The 24,528-nt window shown below is 38.8% G+C and overlaps 1 protein-coding gene across 1 annotated transcript; it reads right to left on the bottom strand.

Annotated features, from left to right (window-relative positions):
- Positions 1 to 1,748: 1,748 nt before the first annotated feature.
- LOC128604028 (E3 ubiquitin-protein ligase TRIM21-like) lies at positions 1,749 to 16,633 on the bottom strand. The gene is made up of 5 exons (XM_053618799.1): positions 16,216 to 16,633; positions 7,271 to 7,888; positions 5,782 to 5,877; positions 5,086 to 5,257; positions 1,749 to 2,386 (listed from the first exon to the last, which is right to left on the bottom strand). The coding sequence occupies exons 1-5, from the start codon at positions 16,348 to 16,350 to the stop codon at positions 1,854 to 1,856; spliced, it is 1,554 nt and encodes a 517-aa protein (XP_053474774.1). The 5' UTR covers positions 16,351 to 16,633; the 3' UTR covers positions 1,749 to 1,853.
- Positions 16,634 to 24,528: the final 7,895 nt, after the last annotated feature.

The following is a 24,528-nucleotide window of genomic DNA, read 5'->3' as shown; positions in this document are numbered from 1 at the left end:
ATGAGTATCATTTCTACTTCAGCTGAACTTAAAGATGGTCATTACCACTTAAAACTCCCCTTTTGTAACAGCAATGTGATCATGCCAAGCAACAGGCAAATAGCCCATCAAAGAACTCAACATCTACTGAAGAGATTCTAAAAAGATTGAACGTTTTGAACAAATCGTTTATGAACAACATCATGAAGAAGGGGTATGGTGAAGTTGTTCCTCAGAGTGAGTTGCAAGCCAAAACTGGCAAGGTGTGGTATTTGCCTCACCATGGTGTCTACCACCCACACAAAAGCACGTGGTGTTTGACTGTGCTACAACATTTGGTGGAACTTCTCTGAATAAGGAACTGCTTCAAGGCCGTGACTTTACCAATACACTACTTGGCATATTGCTTCGCTTTCGGCAAGGCCTTGTAGCCTTCATCGCCGACATTTAAGGGATGTTCCATCAGGTTCGAGTGGCAAAGGAAGACGCTAACTTCTTGCGCTTTCTCTGGTGGCCAAACGGAGACCTCTCTAAAGAGCTTGTGGAACACAGGTTGCTTGTGCATATCTTCGGTGCAGTGTCATCACCCAGCTGTGCAACATACGCTTTACTGAAAACAGCAGATGACAATCAGGGGACGTATCTGGAAGAAGTCACGAATACCATCCGGCAGAACTTCTACGTAGATGACCGCCTGAAAGCAGTCAATAGTACAGAGCAAGCAATATTTCTGTATCAATAGCTAACAGAAGTATGCTCAAAAGGTGGTTTCCACTTAAACAAATGGATCAGTAATGATCGTGCCATGATTTCTGAAATTCCAGAAGAGGATAGAGCAAAAGAAATGAGAGCTCTGGATTTAAATAAGGAGCAGTTACCAATGGAAAGAGCTCTTGGTGCTCAATGATACGTCGAAAGAGATGTAGAGATATACTTTCAGTATAGAATCAAGTCCCATGAGGTAACCCGAGGGGCATTTTATCCATCATTTGTTCAATCTATGACCCCTTGGGCTTTTTGGCTCCTATCATTCTCGTGGCAAAGAGGCTCTTACAAAGCTTATGTAAGACGAAATTGAGTTGGGATGAAAAGATTCCACTCGATGTAGATCCCACTCGATGTATCATCAGATAACATTAGCTTTAACTACTACTGACATTAGTAAGCTACATGTTGAAAGATGTGTTTGTGGAGTTGAACAAAAACATATATGTATTTTCATATTATTAAGGTAAAATACCTTATTTTGGAGCAACTTGCACCCTGGATACATTAGAATGTTTTGTTGTTGTTATATTTTTTTAGGTTTATACACATACATGTGTTTTTAGTGGATTTTTCACGAACCCCTAACAAATCATTAATCATCAAAAGTTCCACTGTAGCATGCTAGCAAATTCACCATAAACATGCACAATCTACTTTAATATTTTAGTTACAGCAAAGCTCTTAAAAAGAAGAGTCAGACCTAGAAACTCTAACATAGAAAAGAATCAACTGATTCTTACATTATCTGCTGCAAATCATTGATATCTCACTGCCCGGTACACTTCATTGCACTAAAATAACCACCATCTTAGAAGCCTAATGATTACGAACTGACTTTAATAACCACACAAGAGCCTTTCACCCCTTTATCTGCAAATAACCATTCCTGGTGATATATATTTTAGAATCAAATGGATTGCATATATTTAGATTGCCATTAAAATCACAATATTATACAATATTAAAGTTAAAAGCCTTCATGTATTTAAATGAATATAGTATATGCTTGTTAACAATTCTTGCATAAGTTTCTATGAAATTGATATAGTACAATTGGTACAGTACAGCTTTTACAGTTTACAGTTGCTCAAAAATGACCTTTCCCATTAAATAGAGAGATTGACAGGGCAAATGACCAATGGGACATCCTCGTTAAGGTGAGGGCTAAAGTAGGGTTTAATTACTGCTCCAAATGCACAGTCAGTAAAGGAGTAAATGTGAGTTTCTGCTTCCATGTCATAGAACGAGACTAACTTCTCGCTGTAATCAACAAACACTCCTAGTTTACAGAGTTTATTTGAAAGAGATAGCAGGGTGGGTGGGTCTTCCAGAGCATAAATATTGCCATTATAATGCACAATTGCCCAGTATCCTTGGCTTGGTTTGAGGGAGAGTGCACCCTTCCTGTTTGCCTCCTCTCTTGCCACCCCAATATCCCAGCCTCGTTTGTTCCCAACCTCCACTACCCAGAAGGCCCTGCCTTCAGTCAGCAGGTTCTGTCCCAAAACGCTGCCAAACATATCAAACCTCTCAGGGCAATCAGATACATCCCTTTGCTTCACAGAGCTGTGCACCTGTCTCATGTCATCAGAAATTAGGAGCTGTGCATTAGCAGTGTCTGGATCCAGAGTCACATCCACTGTAAGATCAGAGATGTAAATAATGAATCACCAAACTTGTTCCAGATCATAGCTATTAACTGCTGTGTTATTTATTTATTTATTTATCCATCTATTTATTTATTTATTTATTTGCTTGTTTGTTTGCTTTAACACAATCACCATTAGCTATTGTACAGCGGGGGAAATAAGTATCAAACGCGTCAAATTTTTTTCAGTAAATATATTTCCAATGAGGTTATTGGCATGAAATTTTCACCAGACATCAATATGAACTCAAGAAATCCACAAATATAAAGCAAAAAAAATAACAACATTAAAGTCCATAAATAAAGTTATGTGTAATAAAGTGGAATGACACAGGAATAAAGTATTGAAGATGCTAAGAAACAGCAGTTCTCCAATACAAGGAACCAGCTGAAATCCATAAGTAGAAGGTAATTATACCTCCTGTCTGTGCAAATTAATATCCGCTGGGTTAGTAAATTGATGGTCTATAAAAAGGCTTTTCGTTACCAAGGTGTCACACAAGAAACATCTCATGATGGGTAAAAGCAAAGAACTCTCCCACGACCTCACCAACCTTACTGTTGCAAAACATATTAATGGAATCGGGTACAGACATATTTCAAAACTTCTGAATCTTCCAGTAAGCTCCACTGGGGCCATTATCCTCAAGTGGAAGCAACATCACTCCATCATCAACCGGCCATGCACAGGAGCTCCTCGCAAGATTTCTGACCAGGGAGTCAAAAGAATAGTTAGAAGAGTAGCTCAAGAGCCAAGGACCACTAGGAAAGTGCTCCAGAAACACTTAGAGGCACCAGGTACCATCATTACAGAGAAAATAATTGGCAATGCACTCCACCGCCATGGCCTCTATGCACCCTGCAAGACTCCATTACTAAAGAAAAGGCATGTTGAAGCTCATTTAAAGTTTGCTATAACTCATTTGGACAAGCCTATGAAATACTGGAAGAGTGTAGTCTGGTCAGACGAGAGCAAAATTGAACTTTTTGGCTGTCATACTACACACCATGTTTGGAGAAGAAATGGCACTTCACATCACACTTAAAACACTATACCAATAGTGAAGTTTGGAGGTGGAAGTATCATGGTGTGGGGCTGTTTTTCATCGCATGGTACTGGCAGCCTTCATATAATTGAAGGAACGATGAATGGAGCCCTTTACCAGGAGATTCTTGAGAAGAATCTGCTGCCATCCACAAGGATGATGAAAATGAGACGTGGGTGGACCTTCCAGCAGGACAACGATCCAAAGCATACAGCAAAGGAAACTCTCAATTGGTTTCAGAGAAAATAAATCAAGGTGTAAGAATGGCCCAGTCAATCACCTGACCTGAAACCAGTTGAACATTTGTGGAAAGCGCTAAAGATCAAGGTTCACAAGAAGGCCCCGGAAATCTTCAAGATTTAAACACAATATGTTTAGAAGAATGGGCCAAAATCACACATGAATACTGCGGCCGATGAATTTCTTCATACAGGAAGCGTCTTGACACTGTCATTACAAATAAAGACTTCTCCACTAAGTATTAAATAAATTTCTGTTAGCATATTCAATGCTTTTTTTCCCCAGTGTTATTCCTCTTTATTACACACAACTTCCTGTATGGACTTTAATGTTTGTATTTCTTTATATGTGTGGATTTCTTGAGTTAATATCAAAGTGTGGTGAAAATTTCATGTAAAAAGCCTCATTGAAAATATATTTACTGAAAACATGTTTATGCATTCAATACACATTTCCCTCACTGTATCAGCTTTGTGCTCCAAAAGATGCACAGAGTTACATGCCAGATTACAATTGTTAAACTAAACAGGAACCATTTACAAAATGTTCACATGTTACAAAATTTTCACAAATTGTTTTTTTTTATGCTTCTGTGCCACAACATATGAGGCCTCACTAGTCTTACATCAGGGTCCAAAGGTCTGAATCTGTCATGAAGGACTCGTTTTATTTCATCATACAGTGATTATTGTGCATATACTTGTATTACTTATATATATATATATATATATATATATATATATATATATATATATATATTGTCACAGAGATATTTCATGGAAGCTCCGCAATATTAAATCTTGTATAAATTAACAAAGGTATAAAGAGTGTTTCATTAATAAATGAAAAAAAAATACTGCTGGCAAATGGCTGTGGATTAAATGGACCATAGAAGTTAAATACTGTTATAAAGGAGTGAAATACATATATGTGAAAAGTAGTTTTATTCATCTGCTCAGAACTTTATTCTTCCATGGTATGGGTGACATTTGTGTGGAATTTGCTCATTTGCTATTATTTACTGAAGGACATTGTGACTGTAATGCATAATGTATAGAAGGTAGTTGTAAGTGGGTAAATATAGACATATAGAAATATTAATTTGACATTAGAGGCATCTGACATACGGTTTTCTCAAACTAAAACATGATTTGTCCCTATTTATCTGAATAATAAAAGATTTGTGGTATTTCTTGATGGTTTACTCAGAACCTTGCTGTATACATTATTCTACAAAACATCTAACATACTAAATATAACTATGAGCTAAATTACACTGTCTGCATCCAAAGAGAAAAGGTTTATTCTGTGATGGAAACACCACAAGTGATTAGTTGCTGACCTGTAGGAAGAAGACAGGATCTTCTTCATATCTCAATGTTTGTAGATCTGAGATGGTGTTACTCAATGTGGTGATCTTTCTCTGCAAATCTCTTTTCAGCTCCTCTGCCTCCTGCTCCACTTGTCTCCTCCGGTCTTCTAAAGGTCTTAGCACCTTGTCCTCTGCTTTCTGAATTGCCTTCTTTATGGCTTTGAAAACTTTTTTAATCTCCTTCATCTCCTGGTCAATCAGAGCCTGTAAAGATTTGACCAGTGGAGGGCATCAGTGTTGCACATGAAATGTAGCTTTCCTTTTCAAGGTTCATTCGCTGGTGGTTATTTTATGTCATCTTATACTGACCACAGAACTGCTGTAATCTGATTAGTCATGAGTCAAGATTTTTATTTGTCACATACACAATCATATAAAATATAAAACTTGCAGTGAAATGAGTCAGAATGTGTTGATTAATTTTCTGTACACAGTCTCTGACAGTACTATCAGGTCAAATGTTTATATTAATGCACTGATCCTAATATTTTACATAATCCACATAATCTAAAAGCAATAATAAATCTGTTGTTATTCATAAAGAGTCATATTCTCCCATTAACAGATGCAAGTAAAACTGTTTAGATTACTGCCAAATGGTGATTTAGCTGCTATCAAATCATTTGTACATGAAAACACCACTGTAATTTGGTCATTCATTTAAAAGTGCAGTTGTGTAACAATGATAAGTTGTTTTGCTGAGTTGTAGGTAAGTTATGGAGACTCACCAGGCAGTTTGCTGCAGTATTGTACAGCTCTTTCACTTTCTCCTGTCTCTGCTGTATTCCCTGTTTCATCTCGCTTATAACAGTGCCCAGCTCTGCCTGTGAGGAAATATATCTTTACAAATCAACAGGATGATTCCACAGTCGGAGTGTCATTTATCCGTCTGTAAAATCATTTTCTATTTTTAAAAATCATTTTCTAGCATTGATTCTAAAAAGAAAAAGTATTAATCATTTTTAAAAATGCATCTTAAACCAAAGTATCTCATTTTCACTAATTTTTTTCTTTTAAATGAGTAACAGGGTTTTTTTCTTTCTTTCTTTTTTTTGTTTGTGCATTCCAAGTGACCTTGTCAGTCAATAGCCATCCATCCATCCATTTTCCATAGTGCTTATCCTACACAGCCCATAGCCGCTCACAATTGCACACAAATTCAGATATCCATTCACAGACTACGGGCAATTTGGAAATGCCAATCAAGCTACAATGCATGTCTTTTGACCAGGGGAGGAAAGCAGAGTACCTGAAGGAAACCCCCAAAGCACATACCCCACATGCACACAAGGTGGAGGCACGAATCGAGCCCCCAGGTGCAAGGCAAATGTGCTAACCACTAAGCCACCGTGCCCCTATCAGTCAATAAATAAATAAATAAATAAATAAATAAATAAATAAATAAATAGTTTTTCTTCCCATTATCTTCAGGAAATTTGGATAATGCAGCCTGTGCATTTTGGAATATTTCAAATATTGCATACAAGTAACTACTATATGTTAAGCTATCTGGGATGTGTGAACTAGTAGTGGGTAGTTTTGTAAAATCTGATCAGTGTTCAAATGTTCAAAGACATTGTAAGATCCTTGAAATACTCACACCTGTGACCACATCATAATAATTAAATTCTGTATGAGCGAATAGAACTGTTACACCTAAATCAGTGATTTTTCCATAGAATGCCTTAATCTTTGCTGTTTGCCTAATGGTGTTGCACTGAAAGCTTACTGTTTTCAGTAAACAGTAGTAGTGGACTACATTGTGTGGCAGAAGAACTATTTATTGCAAATATTTTTAATAATAAACAAAATTTTTTAGCAGACTCTGGATTCTACATTTCTACATTCTACATCCATTTGTTGTCATTTTATAAGGGGTTTTTAGGAACTGCATTTAGTGTCTTGCTTAAGAACACCCTTACCTGAAAACCTTCTCATGGCTTATTGCTTTATGACATTAACATACATATTTGTAAATATTGCATGAATACTGCAGGGTAAAATTACATTTCTCATCATTAGCTCTGATTTTATGGTAAAAACTGGTGTTTCAGGCAAATATTTTTAAATTATAAATAATATTAAAATTAGTGCTATCAATGCTTTAGGCTTTGGTTATTTGCATTTTTAGAATTCAACCTACAGCAAATGTTAAAACAAATATAGAGACCTAACTATATTCTAGCAAGAAGAACCAGAGCATGGAATTTTTTTTACCTGCCTTCTGTCGATTTCTTCCTCCAGAGATACCACATTTCTCCCTACTTGTACACAGCGACTGCAGATTAACTTCCCATCGCTGACTGAATAGAGCTCCAGAGGCCTGCCGTGGACCATGCATGCTTGCTGATCCAGCTCATTCAATGGGGCCACCAGCTTATGCCCTTTGGAATGCAACTTCTTCTGGTGTCCAGTAAGATGTCTTTTGCAGAAGGACAACAAGCATATCAAACAGGATTTGACTGCTTTATACTTGTGACTATCATAGCACATGTCGCAGGGGACCTCCTCCAGCTGTCCAGTGAATTCATCTGGACCTGGCCTCTGGGCCTTGTGGAACTCATTCAGAATTTCTTTTAAGACAATGTTCACCTTTAGGTTGGTCAGATTGTCCTTGCATAATGGGCAGACTTTGCCATTACTGCGTGAGTGGTTATCCACGCAGATCTTGCAGAAGGTGTGACCACAGGTGGTAGTGACAGGGTTCTGTAGCATGTCAAGGCATATGGGACATTTGAGGTGGTGCAAGATGTATACAGGAGTGTTCTGTAGAGAACTGATGGAAGATGTGAGGGGTGTGAAGTCATTCATGGTCTTATGGTGGTGAAATGTTATCTGCTGGCATACAGAGTGGGAATTTAGTTATGTGTGTCATCCCATGAGACAAAATGCTTAATATGCTTAAATGCTTAAGATGTGAAATTCAGTCTATTAAATTAAAACCAGATAGTATTATAACTAATCCATTAGATGATAATGTAGCAATATCTGATCAATGTTTAGAGTGTTTTGCTCCCCTTAGAGAGACCGAACTAGCTTCATTAATCTCTTCAGCAAATTCATCAACTTGCATACTAGATCCTGTACCTACATGTTTCTTTAAACAGATTTGTCCTGGAGTAATTAAACCACTTTTAAATATAATCAATTCTTCCCTTAGCACTGGCTATGTACCTAAATCACTTAAATTAGCAGTTATTAAACCCCTGATTAAAAAACCTGACCTTGACCCCTCTCAACTATCCAGCTATAGATCAATATCAAATCTCCCCTTCATCTCTAAGATCTTAGAAAAGGTTGTAGCACAGCAGCTATGCTCATACTTACATAGGAATAACATTCATGAAATGTATCAGTCAGGATTTAGCCCTCATCATAGCACAGAGACAATGTTGGTCAAAGTAGTAAATGACCTACTACTGGCCTCTGATCAGGGTTGTGTCTCGCTGCTTGTGTTACTTGACCTTAGAGCAGCTTTTGATACTATAGATCATATTATTCTCCTTGATAGATTAGAAAATGTTGTTGGCATTACGGGAACAGTCCTCTCCTGGCTCAGGTCTTATCTGATCGATCGGTATCAGTTCGTAGATGTAAATGGAGACTTCTCCACGCATAATGAGGTTAAATTTGGTGTTCCACAAGGTTCTGTTTTAGGCCCACTGCTTTTTACTTTATATATGCTACCTCTAGGTCAAATTATTCATAAACATGGAATTAGATTCCACAGTCATGCTGATAATACTCAGTTGTATGTTTCAGAGAAGCCAGGGGACAGACAGCAGCTTAGTAAAGTTGAGGATTGTGTAAAGGACATTAGACGTTGGATGCTAACTAACTTCCTTTTACTTAATTCTGATAAGACAGAAATACTTTTATTAGGACCACGTGTAGCTAGAAGTAAGCTTTCTGATCACATGGTTACTCTGGATGGTCTTTCTGTTTCATCATGTGCAGCAGTAAAAGACCTCGGTGTGATTATTGACTCCAGCCTATCATTTGATGCTCATGTAGATAATATTACTAGGATAGCCTTCTTTCATCTCAGAAATATTTCTAAGATAAGAAATATATTGTCACTACATGATGCAGAAATATTAGTTCATGCTTTTGTCACCTCTAGACTGGATTACTGTAATGCCTTACTGTCTGGATGTTCCAGTAGGTGCATAAACAAACTCCAGTTAGTCCAGAATGCAGCTGTCAGAGTCCTTACTAGAACCAGAAGATACGACCACATCACCCCGATTTTATCAACACTGCATTGGCTCCCAGTGAAATCTCGCATTGATTATAAAATACTATTATTAACCTATAAAGCACTAAACGGTCTTGCGCCACAGTATCTAAGCGACCTTTTGGTTTTCTATGATCCGCCACGCCTACTTAGATCAAAACATGCAGGCTATCTGACGGTACCTCGAATAACGAATGCTACAGCAGGGGGAAGAGCTTTCTCTTATAGAGCTCCACAGTTATGGAACAGTCTTCCAATTAGTGTTCGGGACTCAGACACAGTCTCAGTGTTTAAGTCTAGGCTTAAAACGTATTTGTTTACTCAAGCCTACCCTGACTAGACTTTCTATTATGCTAAGCACAGTCCTAACAGTCTCTTCTCTCCCTCTCACCTTCTGCCGAGCCACACACAATTTTATGGAGATAATAGAGATCCTGATCCTTTCTGCTCTCTGGACCTGCCTGATCCTTTCGGATGTCCTACCTCTGGATGGAGCTCTCATCTACTCCAATTCCAGATTGCTGGGACTATGGTTGCTTCTAAGGCCAAACAGACTTCATATAAATCCATAATGAACATTTTCACACTATCTGTTGTTACCCAGATGAGGATGGGTTCCCTTCTTAGTCTGGTTCCTCTCAAGGTTTCTTCCTCTTAAAACATCTTAGGGAGTTTTTCCTTGCCACCGTTGCGACTCAGTGGCTTGCTCAGTTGGGATAAATTCGCACCTTTAATATCTGTATACCGTGTTGATATTTCTGTAAAGCTGCTTTAAGACAATGTCCATTGTAAAAAGCGCTATACAAATAAAATTGAATTGAATTGAATTGAATTAATGCTTAAAGTTGTACATGTCTTAACATAGGTAGAATTTACACTGCATCATCACCTTTTTTGAATGCCTGATTTTGTTCCTACCACTGATTTAGTCATTTCTCACCATTAAAACTGTTATACTGTGTATAGTAAATGGCTATCCATTGCACTGTCTAATGCACTCTTTGTTTTTGGAATGTGCAGGGATCTGTAGGGTTGAATTTATATTAGCATTGTGTTTTCATTGTTTTTTAAGAGTTGGTAATGTTTGGCAACTAATCCTACTGTTGGTGTCTGTCAGCAAAATGAGTTATGGAAATAGCAGCTAAACACAATTAAAACACTATGAAACCCAACAGCGATGGGCAGTACATCCAAACAGACAGTAACCTAGAGCTCTAAGGAAGCTCCCTATCATTGTGCTGCTCAGTGACCAGCTTTGAGACAACCTGAAGAAGAAACCTTGAGAGGAAGCAGACTTAAATGGGAACCCTATTTTCTTAATAACTCCTACTTTTAGTTCCTATTATTATTCTTTAATTTGAGCATGAAATGTGAACCTACTTGTTACTTGTGATGTACAGGTCTACAACCCAAATTCCAAAAACAGTATGGACAGTATGGAAAAGGCAAAAAAACAAACAAAAAGAGTCATTTGAATATTCTATTCACCCTGTATTATATTGAAAACACATCATTAACACAATATTTGATGTTTTATGTTAGGAATTTAATTTATTTTTGAAAATATACACTTGTTTCAAATCTGATGACTGCAACACACTCTAAAAAAGTTTGTAAACAGTCAACTGTTTACCATTGTATCATTGGTTTTCTTTTAATAACACTTATTAAGCTTTTGGGCACTGAAGACACCAGTTGGTTAAGTTTAGCAAGCGTGATTTTCCCCCATTCATCCATTATGTATTTCTTCAGCTGTGCAACTGTACGGGGTCTTCGTTGCCTTATTTTGCGCTTCATAATGCGCCACACATTATCAATCAGAGAAAAGTCAGGACTGCAGGCAGGCAACGCTAGCACCCGCACTGTCTGCTTACACAACCATGTGCTTGTAATCCAGGCAGAATGAGGTTTGGTGTTGTCTTGCTCTGGATGGCAGCATATGTTGCTCCAAAATGTGTACATATCTTTCTGCATTAATGGTACAATGTGCAAGTTACCCATGCCATGGTCACTGATACACCCCCATACCATGACAGACGCTGGCTTTTGGACCTGACACTGATAACAGCTTGGATGGTACTTTTTCTCTTTGGCCCGGAGAAAATGATGGCTGTTTTGTCCAAAAACTATTTGAAACGTTGACTTGTCGAACCACAAAACATGATTCAGATTTGACCAGATTCCTTGACTCTTTTAATTATATTGTACACAGTAGTAGGTAAAATGGCCAAAATCCTACCGATTTGTCTTTGGGGAATGTTGTTCTCAAAGTGTTGGATTATTCACTGACGCATCTGTTGGCAGATTGGCGAGCCTTGACCCATCCTTGCTCTTGAAGGACTTTTTGGAGGCTCCTTATATACTATAATTAGATGATTGCCTCACCAGTTTCACATCACCTTTTTATTTCAACATGTCCCATCGCTATTAGTCCTAAATTGCCCCTGACCCAACTTTTTTGGAACGTGTTACATGCATCAATTTCAAAATAAACATCTGTCTTCAAAAAACTATGCAGTTGATTAGGTAAAACCTCAAATATTTGGTCTTTATATGTTTTTTGTTTAAATAAAAGTCAAAGTGCATTTACAAATCACTCCTCTTTGTTTTTATTAGCATTTTCAGTAACACTTTACATCAAGTTTTCCTTTATAAAGCATTTATAAAGGTGTTCATTAATGAGTATTAACGCATTTACAGATGCATTATAAGTCAATTATAACTGCATGAATAAAAAAGGTGACTCTAAAGAAATACCTGCCAAATAGTGAACCATTTTAAATTCACGTTATAAATGCTTAATAAATGTATATAATCATACTTATTTGACTCAAAACCAGATTCATGATTATCATGATATTAAGTGCAAAAGTACTGTAGACTGTTATAGTGAGACTGGAGGGTGTTGTAATGGTTTTTCTTATTATTCTAATATCTCACAACTCATGTCACCTTTCCAACCATGTTGCTTATCAAGTGCTACTCTGAATGTCTCTGTAAACTCAGGTCACGATGCTTATCCACAGCAATTTATCAAGATGAATTTTCAAACTTTATATCCTCCAAAACACTAAATGCAAAAAAGGGTGAGAAACGTATTTATTCATGATATTTTATTAATGAATCAATTACTTCCAGTAGTAGTGGTAAATGGTTCAGAGGCGTCCACTTTAAATTAAGGTGCGCTTTCACAGGTTATTAACGTTTATAAGTCATTAATAAATGGCTCACATATGTCCACTTTACAATAAGATACATTTTCACAGGTTTCTAACATTTATAAGTCATGAATAAATGGTTCTGTGAAATCCTTTACAGACTGCACAATACACCTTTTTAATGCAACTATTAAAAACCTGCTGACATTTATAACAACAAATTGCACATTCATAAAATAACCACAAAAAAAAATAAAGAAAAAGATAGAAAATTCACAGGTGGCAATAGGCTACATAACATTTGTTTGTGCATCATTAAAACAACAGTGCTTGAACTGTACAATTGTTAAATTGGCCACAAAAGTAACCAGCCACAATACAGTTTCGTAATGCAACAGTTAACAACAAAGTGCTGACATTTCAGGTAACAAATTGCAATTTGTATAGTAGGAACCTGAACATCAGTGCCTGTAGCAAAATGACAGCATTACATTAATTTTGCTTTTCAGTCTTTAGGGAAGAACCTTTCAGAATTCATCTGCAGAAGGACTTTCTGAATAAATGCATAGTAATATTTGAGCTCTTTTGTATATGCCAAATTAAGCACATAGATTGCAGCCAGCATCACTGCAACAGATCTGATGTCCTCAAAGTGTTCAAGAGCTCCTCCTTCCTTTCAAATGGTGTTTGTCAGGTCTTTCAAGAAGTCATCTCTTTGATTGCCCTATATTCAAATAAAAAGAAACATAATAAGAAGTTATTAGACATTGTTTTTTGATTGGTAACTGATTGACGATTTTAAATTGATAAGGTATACACCATTATTTTAATGTGGTTCCTATTTATTGGCTTACAAAATCTATTTATAATTTTTTTTTGGAATGAGGTGTCTCAAACAAAGAGATGTCACAAGGAAAGATCTTCCATGGGAGATGCAATCAAGGGATGCAGTTCTTGTTACTGCTGAGACGGTCCTCAGCGGACTGGGCTGAACTGCTCAAAGAGCAGTGAGGGTCAAACAGTGTCTCTTTTGGCATTATTCTTTAGCACATGAGTATGTTAGTAAATCTTGTAAAGCTGTTTGTGTCCATGCAATGAAGAGTAATGGGGACCAAAACTTTGACGCTCCAAAAAAGATATAAAGGCATTGCCAGCGTAATCCAGTTGACTCGTGTGATTTAATCCAAGACGTCTTAGGTGATTCTTCCATAATTTTTTTACCGCACTCAAAGGAATCAAATCACCTAATTAGATTTGTATTAAACCCCATGAGTCACATACACTGATAATGCCATTAAATCTTTTGGAGCAACAAAGTGTTGATCACCATTCACCTTCAGTCTATGAAAACAAATAGCAGACAACTTTTAGGTGGACTATTGATTTAAGATGCACAGTTCAAATAGACTCACCATATACTTCTTTACTAGGCATCCCTCATCCTCAACAAGATAGATGCAAAGAGTTCTGAGGATAGCTTCTCTCTTTAGATGGACATCAATTTTCTGTAAATATTACAAATTTGAATATTACTTTATGTAATATTACATAAGATTACATGTTATGTAACAATGCATGGCATAAAAATGTAAAGGACTCCCTAAATATCAACTCAAGATATCAACACAAGGCCCGCCTGGATGAATACATTTGAAACAATGCCCAAAGTGGCCATGTTTAAGTCTGTAGTGTTTAAGAATTTCAGGTTGCCTTCTCACTTGAATGCCACAGTCTTTACATTGATTCATTGAACTGACAATCACATAAGATAATCCAAAATAAATAAATAAATAAATAAACACAACACAACATTCAGTGCGTTTGCATGGACAACAATAATCCATTCTTAACCCAATTAAGACGATACTTTGATTAAGAAACTACCATGTAAACAGCAATTTTTAATTACCTTAATCTGATTAAGGTCATACTCAAAGTAAGCACTAATCGAATTAAGACATGTGGAGTACTCCTGTTTTAGTCGCATTATCGATGTGTATTACAGACATGTAAACACCTTAATCACATTATGAACGTCGTGTGAGAGTTTTCACTGCATTTTGCAACAGGACACGATCACGCACGGCAGTGCTCATCATTTTACGGCAAACAAGAGAGTACGGCTGCATCCCAAACTGCATGCTTGCCTACTATAGACCTGTAGTGGGGAAAAATACATGTATCTCGGCTACTATATAGACAGTAAGTACGCGGTTTGGGACGCAGCCCACGGCTTCAAGCAGTCATCTATTTGCACGTACAGCATGACAAATAATTGACTGCACTTAAAGCGTTCATTAAAAAATTTAATAAAAACACCCAAAACTGTATACTGTACCATAACGAAGACGAACTGTATGTTGATACGTGAAATTCTGGAGGGACATCGGACGGTGTGGCACGGTGACGTAATGACGTGTGCCGTTAATCTAATTATGTTCTATAACATGTAAAACGGGTACATGAAAGGAGTATTCTAAAAGCAATGCATGTAAACACCTTAATCACATTATTATCTTACTCAGAGTAAGGTCAATAATTAGATTACTGCTGTTCATGTAAATGTAGTCCAAGTTGGATTTAATAGATGGTACATAGCAAAAAATAAGCATCCATATCTTACTTAAAGCGCACCTATTATGGTTTTGATACGTGCCTAATTTTGTTTTAAACGTCTCATACAATAGATTTACATGCACCCAAGGTCAAAAAACTGGAAATTCATCACATAGTAAACAAAATATATATTACAGTGGACAAACACTCACAATAGTTGACTGATAAAGTACAAGGAGGCACAACCTCTCCCACATGCTTCAAATGCATGCATACTCGCAACACGAGTCTTATTTTTTCGGCAACAAACAAACCATAACATTTGTCTTAACGTGCTTATATACGAGTAACTTCATGTGCAATGTTGACCTACACTATAAAAACCTCTGTAACCTACAATGTGAATGCTTTAACGTTTATCGTATTATACTGTGCATCTGCACTACTATTTTCTTAAATCAGTCAACAGACTGTTATGTAATGTAATGAATGGTACTGCATAATATGAAATACATTTTACTTACTGTGCAAATCGTCGGAAAGTTGAAACTCCGGGACCAGAATGAAAATGTCATCAATTCTCACTGCGCGGTACTGGAAATTCCCTTCTGGAGCCAAGGAAACTGTGCAGGTGTTATATTCATACGCATGTGCAGAGAGGACCTCAAACGAAGCCATCTTATTTTTTTCTAAGTGATTTTAATTCATTCACATAACTTGGTTCAAAACACGTGACATGCATAAAAAACAATTCAAACAAAATGTAAATTAATTAAATGAGCAAAATTTAATAATGTTGAATTTAATTAGGGCCAATATATATATATATTTTAAGTGTGGTAAGCAACATGGTTGGAAAAGTGACAATTCATGAGATATTAGAATAATAAGAAAAACTAATACAACACCCTCCAGTCTCACTATAACAGTCTATTTTACAATTAACATCATGATAATCATGAATCTGGTTTTGAGTCAAATAAGTACGAATAAATACATTTATTAAGCATTTATCATTTTAACATGAGTTTAAAATGGTTCACTATTTGGCAGGTATTTCATTCATCTGCTTGATATGTGCTTTTAACCTATGCAATTCAATTTTCATATTAATATTCAAACATTTAGACAAGCAGCTTTTAAAGTCATTGTGGAATGCCATATTGGTCAATAAAAAATAAAATAAAATAAAAAATGAAAGTCAGATTTACCTGAGTGAAGTTCTGATCCTTTCCTTGTCTTTCCTTATTCTGACTAGACTCATCTGTATGGCTCAGCTTTGTTAAAATGTTTTCCTTAGCATTGAACAGGTGTGTGTGTGTGTGTGTGTGTGTGTCTGTTTGCATATGTTTGCATGAACTTCAAGGTTAGTTTCGTTTTTCGCTTCTGGTCAAGCTAAGTTGTACAATTCCAGCTTCCTCATGGAAAAATAACCAACATATGAATAAAACCACTCAGTTATCAGCTGACACAGGTACTCAGTTGTCTTTCAGTCTATCATATTTTATTGTTTCAGAGATCATTGGAGCCATAATTCTTTTTCACTTAATGTCAAGTGTTTTGATACACACAAAATGGTATATAGCCTGAATTTATTGTCATAATTCCACTATGAGGATCATATTTATATGTACCACCATTCTACTGGTGTTATGTGGTTTTACTAATGGTTTACAAATGAGTTCCCTTTATTACCTTTAACCACAGTAACCACAGTTCCTGGTGTGATGTTACAGATCCCACAAACATTTAAGAGATTAGGGAACAGTATGTGGGTGGAAAGCACAACATCATCATGCAAATCAAAAATATGAGAGTAATTTAATAACTAAGGGAATATAAATAATATGTGTTCAGACATGGTTTAGAGTAGTCCACTTATTTACATTTCTAAAAATGTAAAGATAATAATAATCCATAATTTACATGTATAGCAATGTACACAATTCAATTAGTTTATTGCAGAATATTAATGAATGGAATAGGACTGTACACAGCAAGCAATATCTCACTTAGCTTTAAGTGGTTCAGCAAATTATTTGCAGTTTAAACATGCTGATTTTTCATTGTGGTCTTTCAGACAGGTGGCCTGTGAAAAGTTCCTGTTAGCTGTGAAAAAACGTTGCAATCTTTTGCAAGCAAATGGGACTCTCACGTGGTCAAAGTTTTGACCACAAGATACTTCGTTTGTAGCCTAAAAGTTTTGATTTCTGGCCACAACTTTTTTTTAAAAGTACCCACCATGTCATTTCAGCAGCTTTGTACTGCTCTAACTGGGTTTTAGTTTGATAGAACGCTTAGTCCCTGACCTGTTTGTACTAACATTAGAAGAGGTTCTTGATGGACACTACATAACACGTCTGTAAGTTGCTCTCTTTAATGGTGTCTGCCAATTTAACTGCAGCACAAATTTATTTCATTAATATAATACAACTATTTAAATGTTAGGTAAATTCAGCAAATATATTAATTCATTAAAATATTTTTTTCTAAACCTTCCAAACCATAGACCCCAAACCAGTGACACTGTGGTAGCATTTACATTTAAGATATTTTATTAGATTAATATTTAAAACCTGGATGTAACAACAGCTCTGTCAGTTCCTAAGTTATTGACACTTTGAGGCACAGCAGTTGCCAGGATTTTGTGGAGATTGTTATTATTGTGGCCAAAAATGCTTGATTTTGCTGTGGATTTTTTAAAAAATTGTGATGCGACTTGCAGAATTTTTGTGCCTTTTTGTGGAAAACTACTTGAACTGCCGAAATTGCAATCGAACAAAATTGTTTTCCATGGTTTTTCACAGTGATGCTTGTGGGTAAATGAGACCTTTCACCTGTACTTATGACGCACGTGAATTGAATGGGGCTTTGGCTGAATTTGCATGACATCACATGGTGTGTTGTGCTCACGTCACATGAGGCATCTTGGCCCAAATCTGCAGAAAATCTGTGGTAATTTTGAAAAATTGCAAGCTCCTGTGAATATTGCGAATTTCCTTGATTTTACTGAATTTCCTTAATTTCTGTGATCGCAAAAACGCTAAATCCTGGAGGGACTGAATTGCATCTCCATATGCAATTTTAGGGTTGATATTGATGCTTCACTTCAGGTCAGTCACTAGCTATCAGTTTAAAGTACCAAAATATCATATTGACTGTTCCATAACCGAAAATACAATCACTGAGCAGGTCTTTAAAAAATCCAATTTAAACTTGTTCCTATTGTCCTTGTAATAGTGTTCAGCACTGTTTGCTGTCTGTTATCTCCATCACTGGAAAGATGCTCAGTATGTCCGAGGCTTTATCACAGCAGGACAGGGGGAAAAACTGATAAATTTTCTCTTGGAACGAGTCAATAAAGGTGTAGACATGGACATATTACATCATAAAATGACACCTGGACATATTGGACATATGGACATATTATATCATAAAATGACACCTGGCCTTCTTCAAAGTCCACAAACACACCCACTCTCTTTAGCTTGGGGTTGACAGGGTGACACAGCCCAGGGTGATGACCACTGTGCCAAAATGCTGTGGTGTGTCAGGCAGGTCTTGCCATGCCCCAGGGTGATGCAACTGTGATCTGCCCTCAGAGAGTCCAAGCCAAGGATTGCTTGTGTCAGGATCAAGGGTCACATCAACTTTACAAAATAAAAAAAAGAAACTCTGATGGAACAAGGAATCACAAGATTTTTTCTTCAGCTCTGTACGGAAGGAAAAAAAAAACATTTTGGGGTTTCATTATACATATTAGGGAGCTTTCACACCAAAGAATCAAAGAGTTTTCAGTGTTACATGCCCCTCAGTCAAAATATTTGTAACTTTTAGGTCCATTTAAGTTTGTGCAGTGTGAAAGCAAACCAAACCAAATAGCAACCAGAATCATCAACTTTCCTGTGATGCAGACTCAGCAAAGAAACTAATAGGAAGGAAAGCACCCTTGGAGTATAGTATTCTTTTCAAAGAATCAAGGACCTGCCTGTTTCTGCAAGTTTCTGTGGCAATTAAGCATATCGCGTGATATATAAACAACACCTTTGAACTGCACCGTCAGCCTTATTACCTTCCGCGAGACTGAATGTTGGTCGTTTGTGTAACAAAAACAAAAAGACTCTTCATTTCATCTCTATCTTTTCTCAAAATCTCTGGACTTTTCTATCTGTTTAAAAAAAGAGAAGAAAAAAAGAATGCGCGAGAAAAGAGAAAAGTATGAGTGAGAGAATTCAGGAAGTGTTACATCATGCTCCTGTTTCATCATGGGGAGGACTGCCCACTTTCTGTGTGAAGTGTCTAGAGATGGAGCATGCAACGGCAGCATTGTTAACGCCTTACATTAGGCAGCTCCGATCGCGACTCGATCTCTTCTCGGAAGCCGAAGTGAGTTGGGTTTCAGAGCCTCGCGGATCTGGGCGGCCGCTGCTGAAGCATCTAACCGTCTCAGGTCCGGGGGATCTCGTATGGATCTGGAAAAGCAACCGGAGACGAGCGCTGCTCTAGCTCTTGCTCTGTCTTCCGGGTCCGGCTCTCCGCTGGATTTTGGAGCTCACGTCGCGACTCCTCCTCCCGCTATGGAAAGCCAGAAGAAAAAAAAACACACACAATAATAAAAAATAATAATTCCTCTCTGACACCGAGGAGACAGAAGGATGTGCTAAAAACAGAAACATAAAGAGCTGCTTGAAGTGATTACTAAGGCTGGATGAGCCTTTTTTTCCCCAGTGAAAGTAAATCCCTCACGCTGCAGAAAACTCCCCTATTTTCCAGAAGTGCATGACAAAATATCATGCTTCTGGGGGAAAACCATGCATAAGCCGCATTTATAACCCTGCAATGTCGGATTATTTGGCCATCGTGGGAAATTAATTTAGGGGGGCCGGCTTTGCCATCCAAACAATGTAAGGCCACCGTGGCATTGGTGGGCAAGGCCTATGCAGTAGTGGGTCTTGCTTGTGGGTCACTGCAAACAATGGCAGTGTTGCAGGCCTACCAAGCAGACCTGCTGATTGAGCTTGACATATGGCAGCATTCAGCCAGTTCCTTCCCTTTTGTGTCGAGTTCACTAGGGCTAGTGTGAGGAAGGCGCAGAAGGCAAGGATGGCAGCCCGCCAACCCCCACAGACAGCCAGGGGAAACGGGCGGCCACAGTTGCAGCCTGCTACTAGGCCTGATCTAAGAATGGTCATAAAGGCCAAGCAGACAAAAGAGGAACGGTCCTGAGGGGCCGTGGAGGGACATATCAGGGGACATGAGGTTGTTAGGGCACTTAGCCCCCAATGCTACTGTAGGGTCTCCACTAGCCAAGGCTGTCCCAAGTTTTTAGTGTTCTCTGGTCAGCAAGCTGTCACAGGCAACGAAAATCTGATGCTTTCCCTCCAATCGAATGTGGAAAAGTTAACGTCAATAAAAGACCAAATGTGTCTCCATGGGTTCTGTCTATAGTAGAAAAGGGTTACCGGGTCAAGTTCAGAGATCCCTCTTGGACAAAGAGGCCATAGAACATGTACCCCGTTCCCTGAGGGAGGGAACAGCCATTATTTCCTGGTCTGCAAAAAGTAAAGGAGTATGTGGACAATTTTAGATCTGTGTTATCTGAGCTGTACTCTTCAGACATACAGGTTGAAGATGCTGGCTCCCAAACTTATCGTTCCACAGAGTCAGTTTGAGGACTGGTTTGTGATGATAGCTCTAAAGGGTGCATATTTCCACATAGAAATATCGCCCAGTCACAAGAAGTTCCTGGGGTTTACGTTGGAGGCAATGCATACCAAGATCGGGTTCTTCCCTTCAGAATAGTTTCATCCCCTCGCACCTTCACAAAGTGCATGGATGTCATTCTGGCTCCATTGTGACTCCAGGGCATCCGTGCACTAAACTACGTGGATGACTGGTTAATTCTAGCACGATCCAAGGAACTGGCGGTTCAACATCAAAATGTTGTTCTAGCCCACATGAAGAGCTTGGGGCTCAGATTGAACCTCAGAAAAGTATGCTTTCTCCAGTGCAGTGGACAACTTTTCTAGGGTTTATAAGGCTTCTATTACGATGAGGGCGTTTCTATCCCCAACATGCGTAGGGTCAATCCTATCGACATTGAACAAGATGAAGCTGGATCTTGGCATCCCCTCCAGTCTCTATGGGAGACTGTTGGAGCTTATGTCAGCAGCAGTCAATGTCATACCATTGGGCCTATTGCACAGGAGACCTTTCCAGTGGTGGCTGAGAAGTTGTGGGTTTTGTCCGAGGTTGAAACCTCTGAGTGTAATCAGTGTCACACGGGAATGCCTACGTGTCCCCAGTTTCTAGCCTTGGGTCACACTCTAGGGGTGTCTTCTTAGTGCAAGACGATAATGACAGACACATCCCTCATTGGCTGGGGCACAGTCTTAGATGGCTGTCCAGCTCATGGTCTCTGGAGCGGCCCTCATCTCAAGTGGCATATAAATTGCCTAGAAATTTGGGCCATATTTCTAGCACTGAAATTCTTTGTTCCTCAACTGAGAGGTCACCATGTGTTTACAGACAACACAGCGGTGGTCTCATATATTGACCACCAGGGAGGATGATGTTTGCGCCCCCTGTTCAGGCAGGCGCAATTAATTCTTCTCTGCGCAGAAGTAAAGTTGTGTTAGTGAGTGCAATGTACATTCTGGGCAACTGGAATGTGGAGGCAGACATCCTGTCGAGGCAGGGGCTGAGGCCCAGGGATTGGTGGTTCCATCCACAAGTGGTGGAGTCCATATGGCGGAGGTTTGGCCAAGCAGGAGTGGATGTGTTCACCTCCAAGGAGACAACACACTGCCCGCTGTGGTTCACCCTCACTCCTCCTGCACCATTAGGGCTGGACGCCATGGTGCACATGTGGCCGAGGTCACATCTGTATGCTTTCCCCCTGATCGCTCTGCTCCCACAAGTTCTAGGGAGAGTTCACCAAGACGGTCTACGTCTGCTGCTTGTAGCACCTTATTGGCCAGCCTGAATATGGATCTCAGAGACAATATCCCTGCTAGACGGCACTCCTTCAGAGATTCCCATCTGCACGGTTCTACTGTCTCAAGCTGGAGAGCTGATTTATCACCCTCAGCTGGAACAATGGAAACTGTGGGTCTGACCCCTGAGGGGTACCAGCTCGTAGATTCTGATCTCACAACTGAGGTTGTAGAGACCATGTAGAATGCTAGAAAGCCATCCATGACGAAATTGTATGTGCTCAAGTGGCAACTTTTTGTCTTGTGGTATGAGGAATGTCAGCTAGACCCAGCAAACTGCGCAATAGCTACTTTCCTAGAGTTCTTAGAAGGACGTTTCTCAGCAGGGGTGGCTCCTCCTACAATCAGGTCTACGTGGCCACCATTTTGGCCAACCACACCCCTATTGATGGAGCCTCTGGGGGGCAACATCCTGTAACTTCGAGGGATATACGTGGTGTCAGGCGGCTGAGGCACATCTGCAGACCACGCATACCTTCCTGGGACCTTTCTGTGGTCCTGGAAGTTCTGTCAGGTGCCGCATTTGAGCCCTTAGTGTCAGCCTCTGAGAAGCTTCTGACTCTAACGGTAGCTATTCTGCTGGCCCTGACATCTCTCAAGCGAGTAGGAGCTCTCTATTGCCCCTTCCTGCCTTGACTTTACCCCTGGATTAGCCAAGGCCTTCCTGTATCCTATGCTGGATTATTCCTAAAGTGCCTACCTCTGCTTCCCAGTCAGTAGTGTTGCAGGCTTTCTGCCCTCCACTCTTCCTCAAACCGGAACAAGAGAAATTGCACTGACTGTGTCCAGTAAGGGCTCTCTGTACTTGCACCGATCCGGCCACTGGTGTAAGTCAGAGCAGCTGCTGGTCGGCTTTGGCGGCGACAGCAGAGGTGATGCTGTGTTGAAACAGCACATCTCTAACTGGATAGTGGAAGCTATCTCTATTGCTTATGAGGCGCGCGGTCGTGCTACATCTCTGGGCATAAGGGCTCATTCTACTAGGGGAGTCGCCTCCTCGAAGACTTTGTCCAAAGAGGTATCCTTACAGTATGTGTGTGCTGTGGCAGGTTGGTGTACGCTTCACACATTCATTCAATTTTACAGCCTGGATACACATTCAGGACCAGGCTCGAGTGTCTTGCAGTGACCCTTGGGCTCGGGTCTTTTTGAACAGGCCGTACCCTCAGTATGACGGAGTGGGTATTCTCGTTCCCGAAATCTTCAGCCAACACAACGTGAAGTTCCTTTTGAAAGGGAATGTCTGGGTTACGCATGTAACCCTGTTCCGTGAGAAGGGAACAAGAGGTTGCGTAGCTTTGTCATACTGCGGCATGCCTGTGAATTGTGTCTTTGCTTCAGATAATAGAGGCTGACGGCACGGTTCATGGGTGTCATTTATATATCACACGCACTTAATTGCCACGTCACCTGATCACGCCAGGCTTATAAATAGGCATGATGTTACACAAGCTTCAAAAGTCAAAATACATAAAATATATATGATTGTGTATGAACATATGTTTAAGTTGAATATATTATTTATTAACGTATATTTAAATAAGTGTTGGGGTGCATTTACATTTCACTTATTTGCAATTTGAAAGAGACACCACACTTAACATCATGCTGCTGCTGCTGCTGCTACTCCGCTGACCCAGGGAGTTGACAATCACTGATAGTCTCCTGTCGCTTGTCCTATCTGAAAGTCATAAAGATGACATTAGTCATTGCCCTTGACTAACTTACAAGTTTAAGAACATAAAAAATATTAATTAAAAATAACATCAACACAGTCTTTAACCATGGTATGTTAACAAGGCAGGTAACGCTAATTGACCACACTGTTCAAGTATTAGTGGATTTTTTTTTTTTTAAACAACATTGATGTACATATATATACTACATACACATGTCGTTGAATTATATAAATATATTTAATCAATGCATTTATTGGTTACTAATTACCAAAAATTGCAGTTCTGTCTAACTCTATGGATTCAAATAGTCCGCAAATAACTTCTGGGAAATATCGGAAGTCTACTTGAATCATGTGACGATCAAGCATTTTGAACTTCCGTTGGCGCGACTCTCTCTCTCTCTGGAACCCAAAACACCAGTGCATAATGCATTAGGAGCTGCACTTTATTATTTCAACCACCAGATGCCACCAAATGAGTGTGCACTGTATTGAAAACCTTCGAGTAATAAACCTTTTTAGTGTTAGTATTTTAGTATTATCCTGATTGGAGTATTCTCTTCTAGGATAACATTTGGGACATTGCTACAGAAAGCTTCATTTTGCCATCACTATTGTGAATTCAGGTAATTTAAGGACCGTGTATGATAAGGAACAGGTGTGCTTGATCAAGGGATTTACCATGCGGCTTCAAAAGTGGCATGTGATGTGACAAATATGGTATAAGTAGGATGTAATTAGTAAGCAGTAAATTAATCAATAAATAAATCCTATTGTATTTATTTGTCACCAGGAAAAAATAAAAATGCTTCAATGAATAAAAAAGTATTTGGTAATATAATAGTTAGTGG

This window comes from Ictalurus furcatus, chromosome 29 (genome assembly GCF_023375685.1).
Source record: "Ictalurus furcatus strain D&B chromosome 29, Billie_1.0, whole genome shotgun sequence".
In the NCBI taxonomy this organism is placed as follows: Eukaryota; Metazoa; Chordata; class Actinopteri; order Siluriformes; family Ictaluridae; genus Ictalurus; species Ictalurus furcatus.
This window is presented reverse-complemented; position numbering and strand designations above follow the sequence as displayed.

What these genes read in the sequence shown, in the direction of transcription:
- LOC128604028 (XM_053618799.1), bottom strand. Translation starts at nt 16,350, where the DNA reads ATGCAAACAGACACACACACACACACACACACACACCTGTTCAATGCT. An exon ending in AGGATCAGAACTTCACTCAG is followed by an intron (nt 7,889 to 16,215) that starts GTAAATCTGACT and finishes GTATGCCAGCAG; the next exon opens with ATAACATTTCACCACCATAA. An exon ending in AAGAAATCGACAGAAGGCAG is followed by an intron (nt 5,878 to 7,270) that starts GTAAAAAAAATT and finishes ATTTCCTCACAG; the next exon opens with GCAGAGCTGGGCACTGTTAT.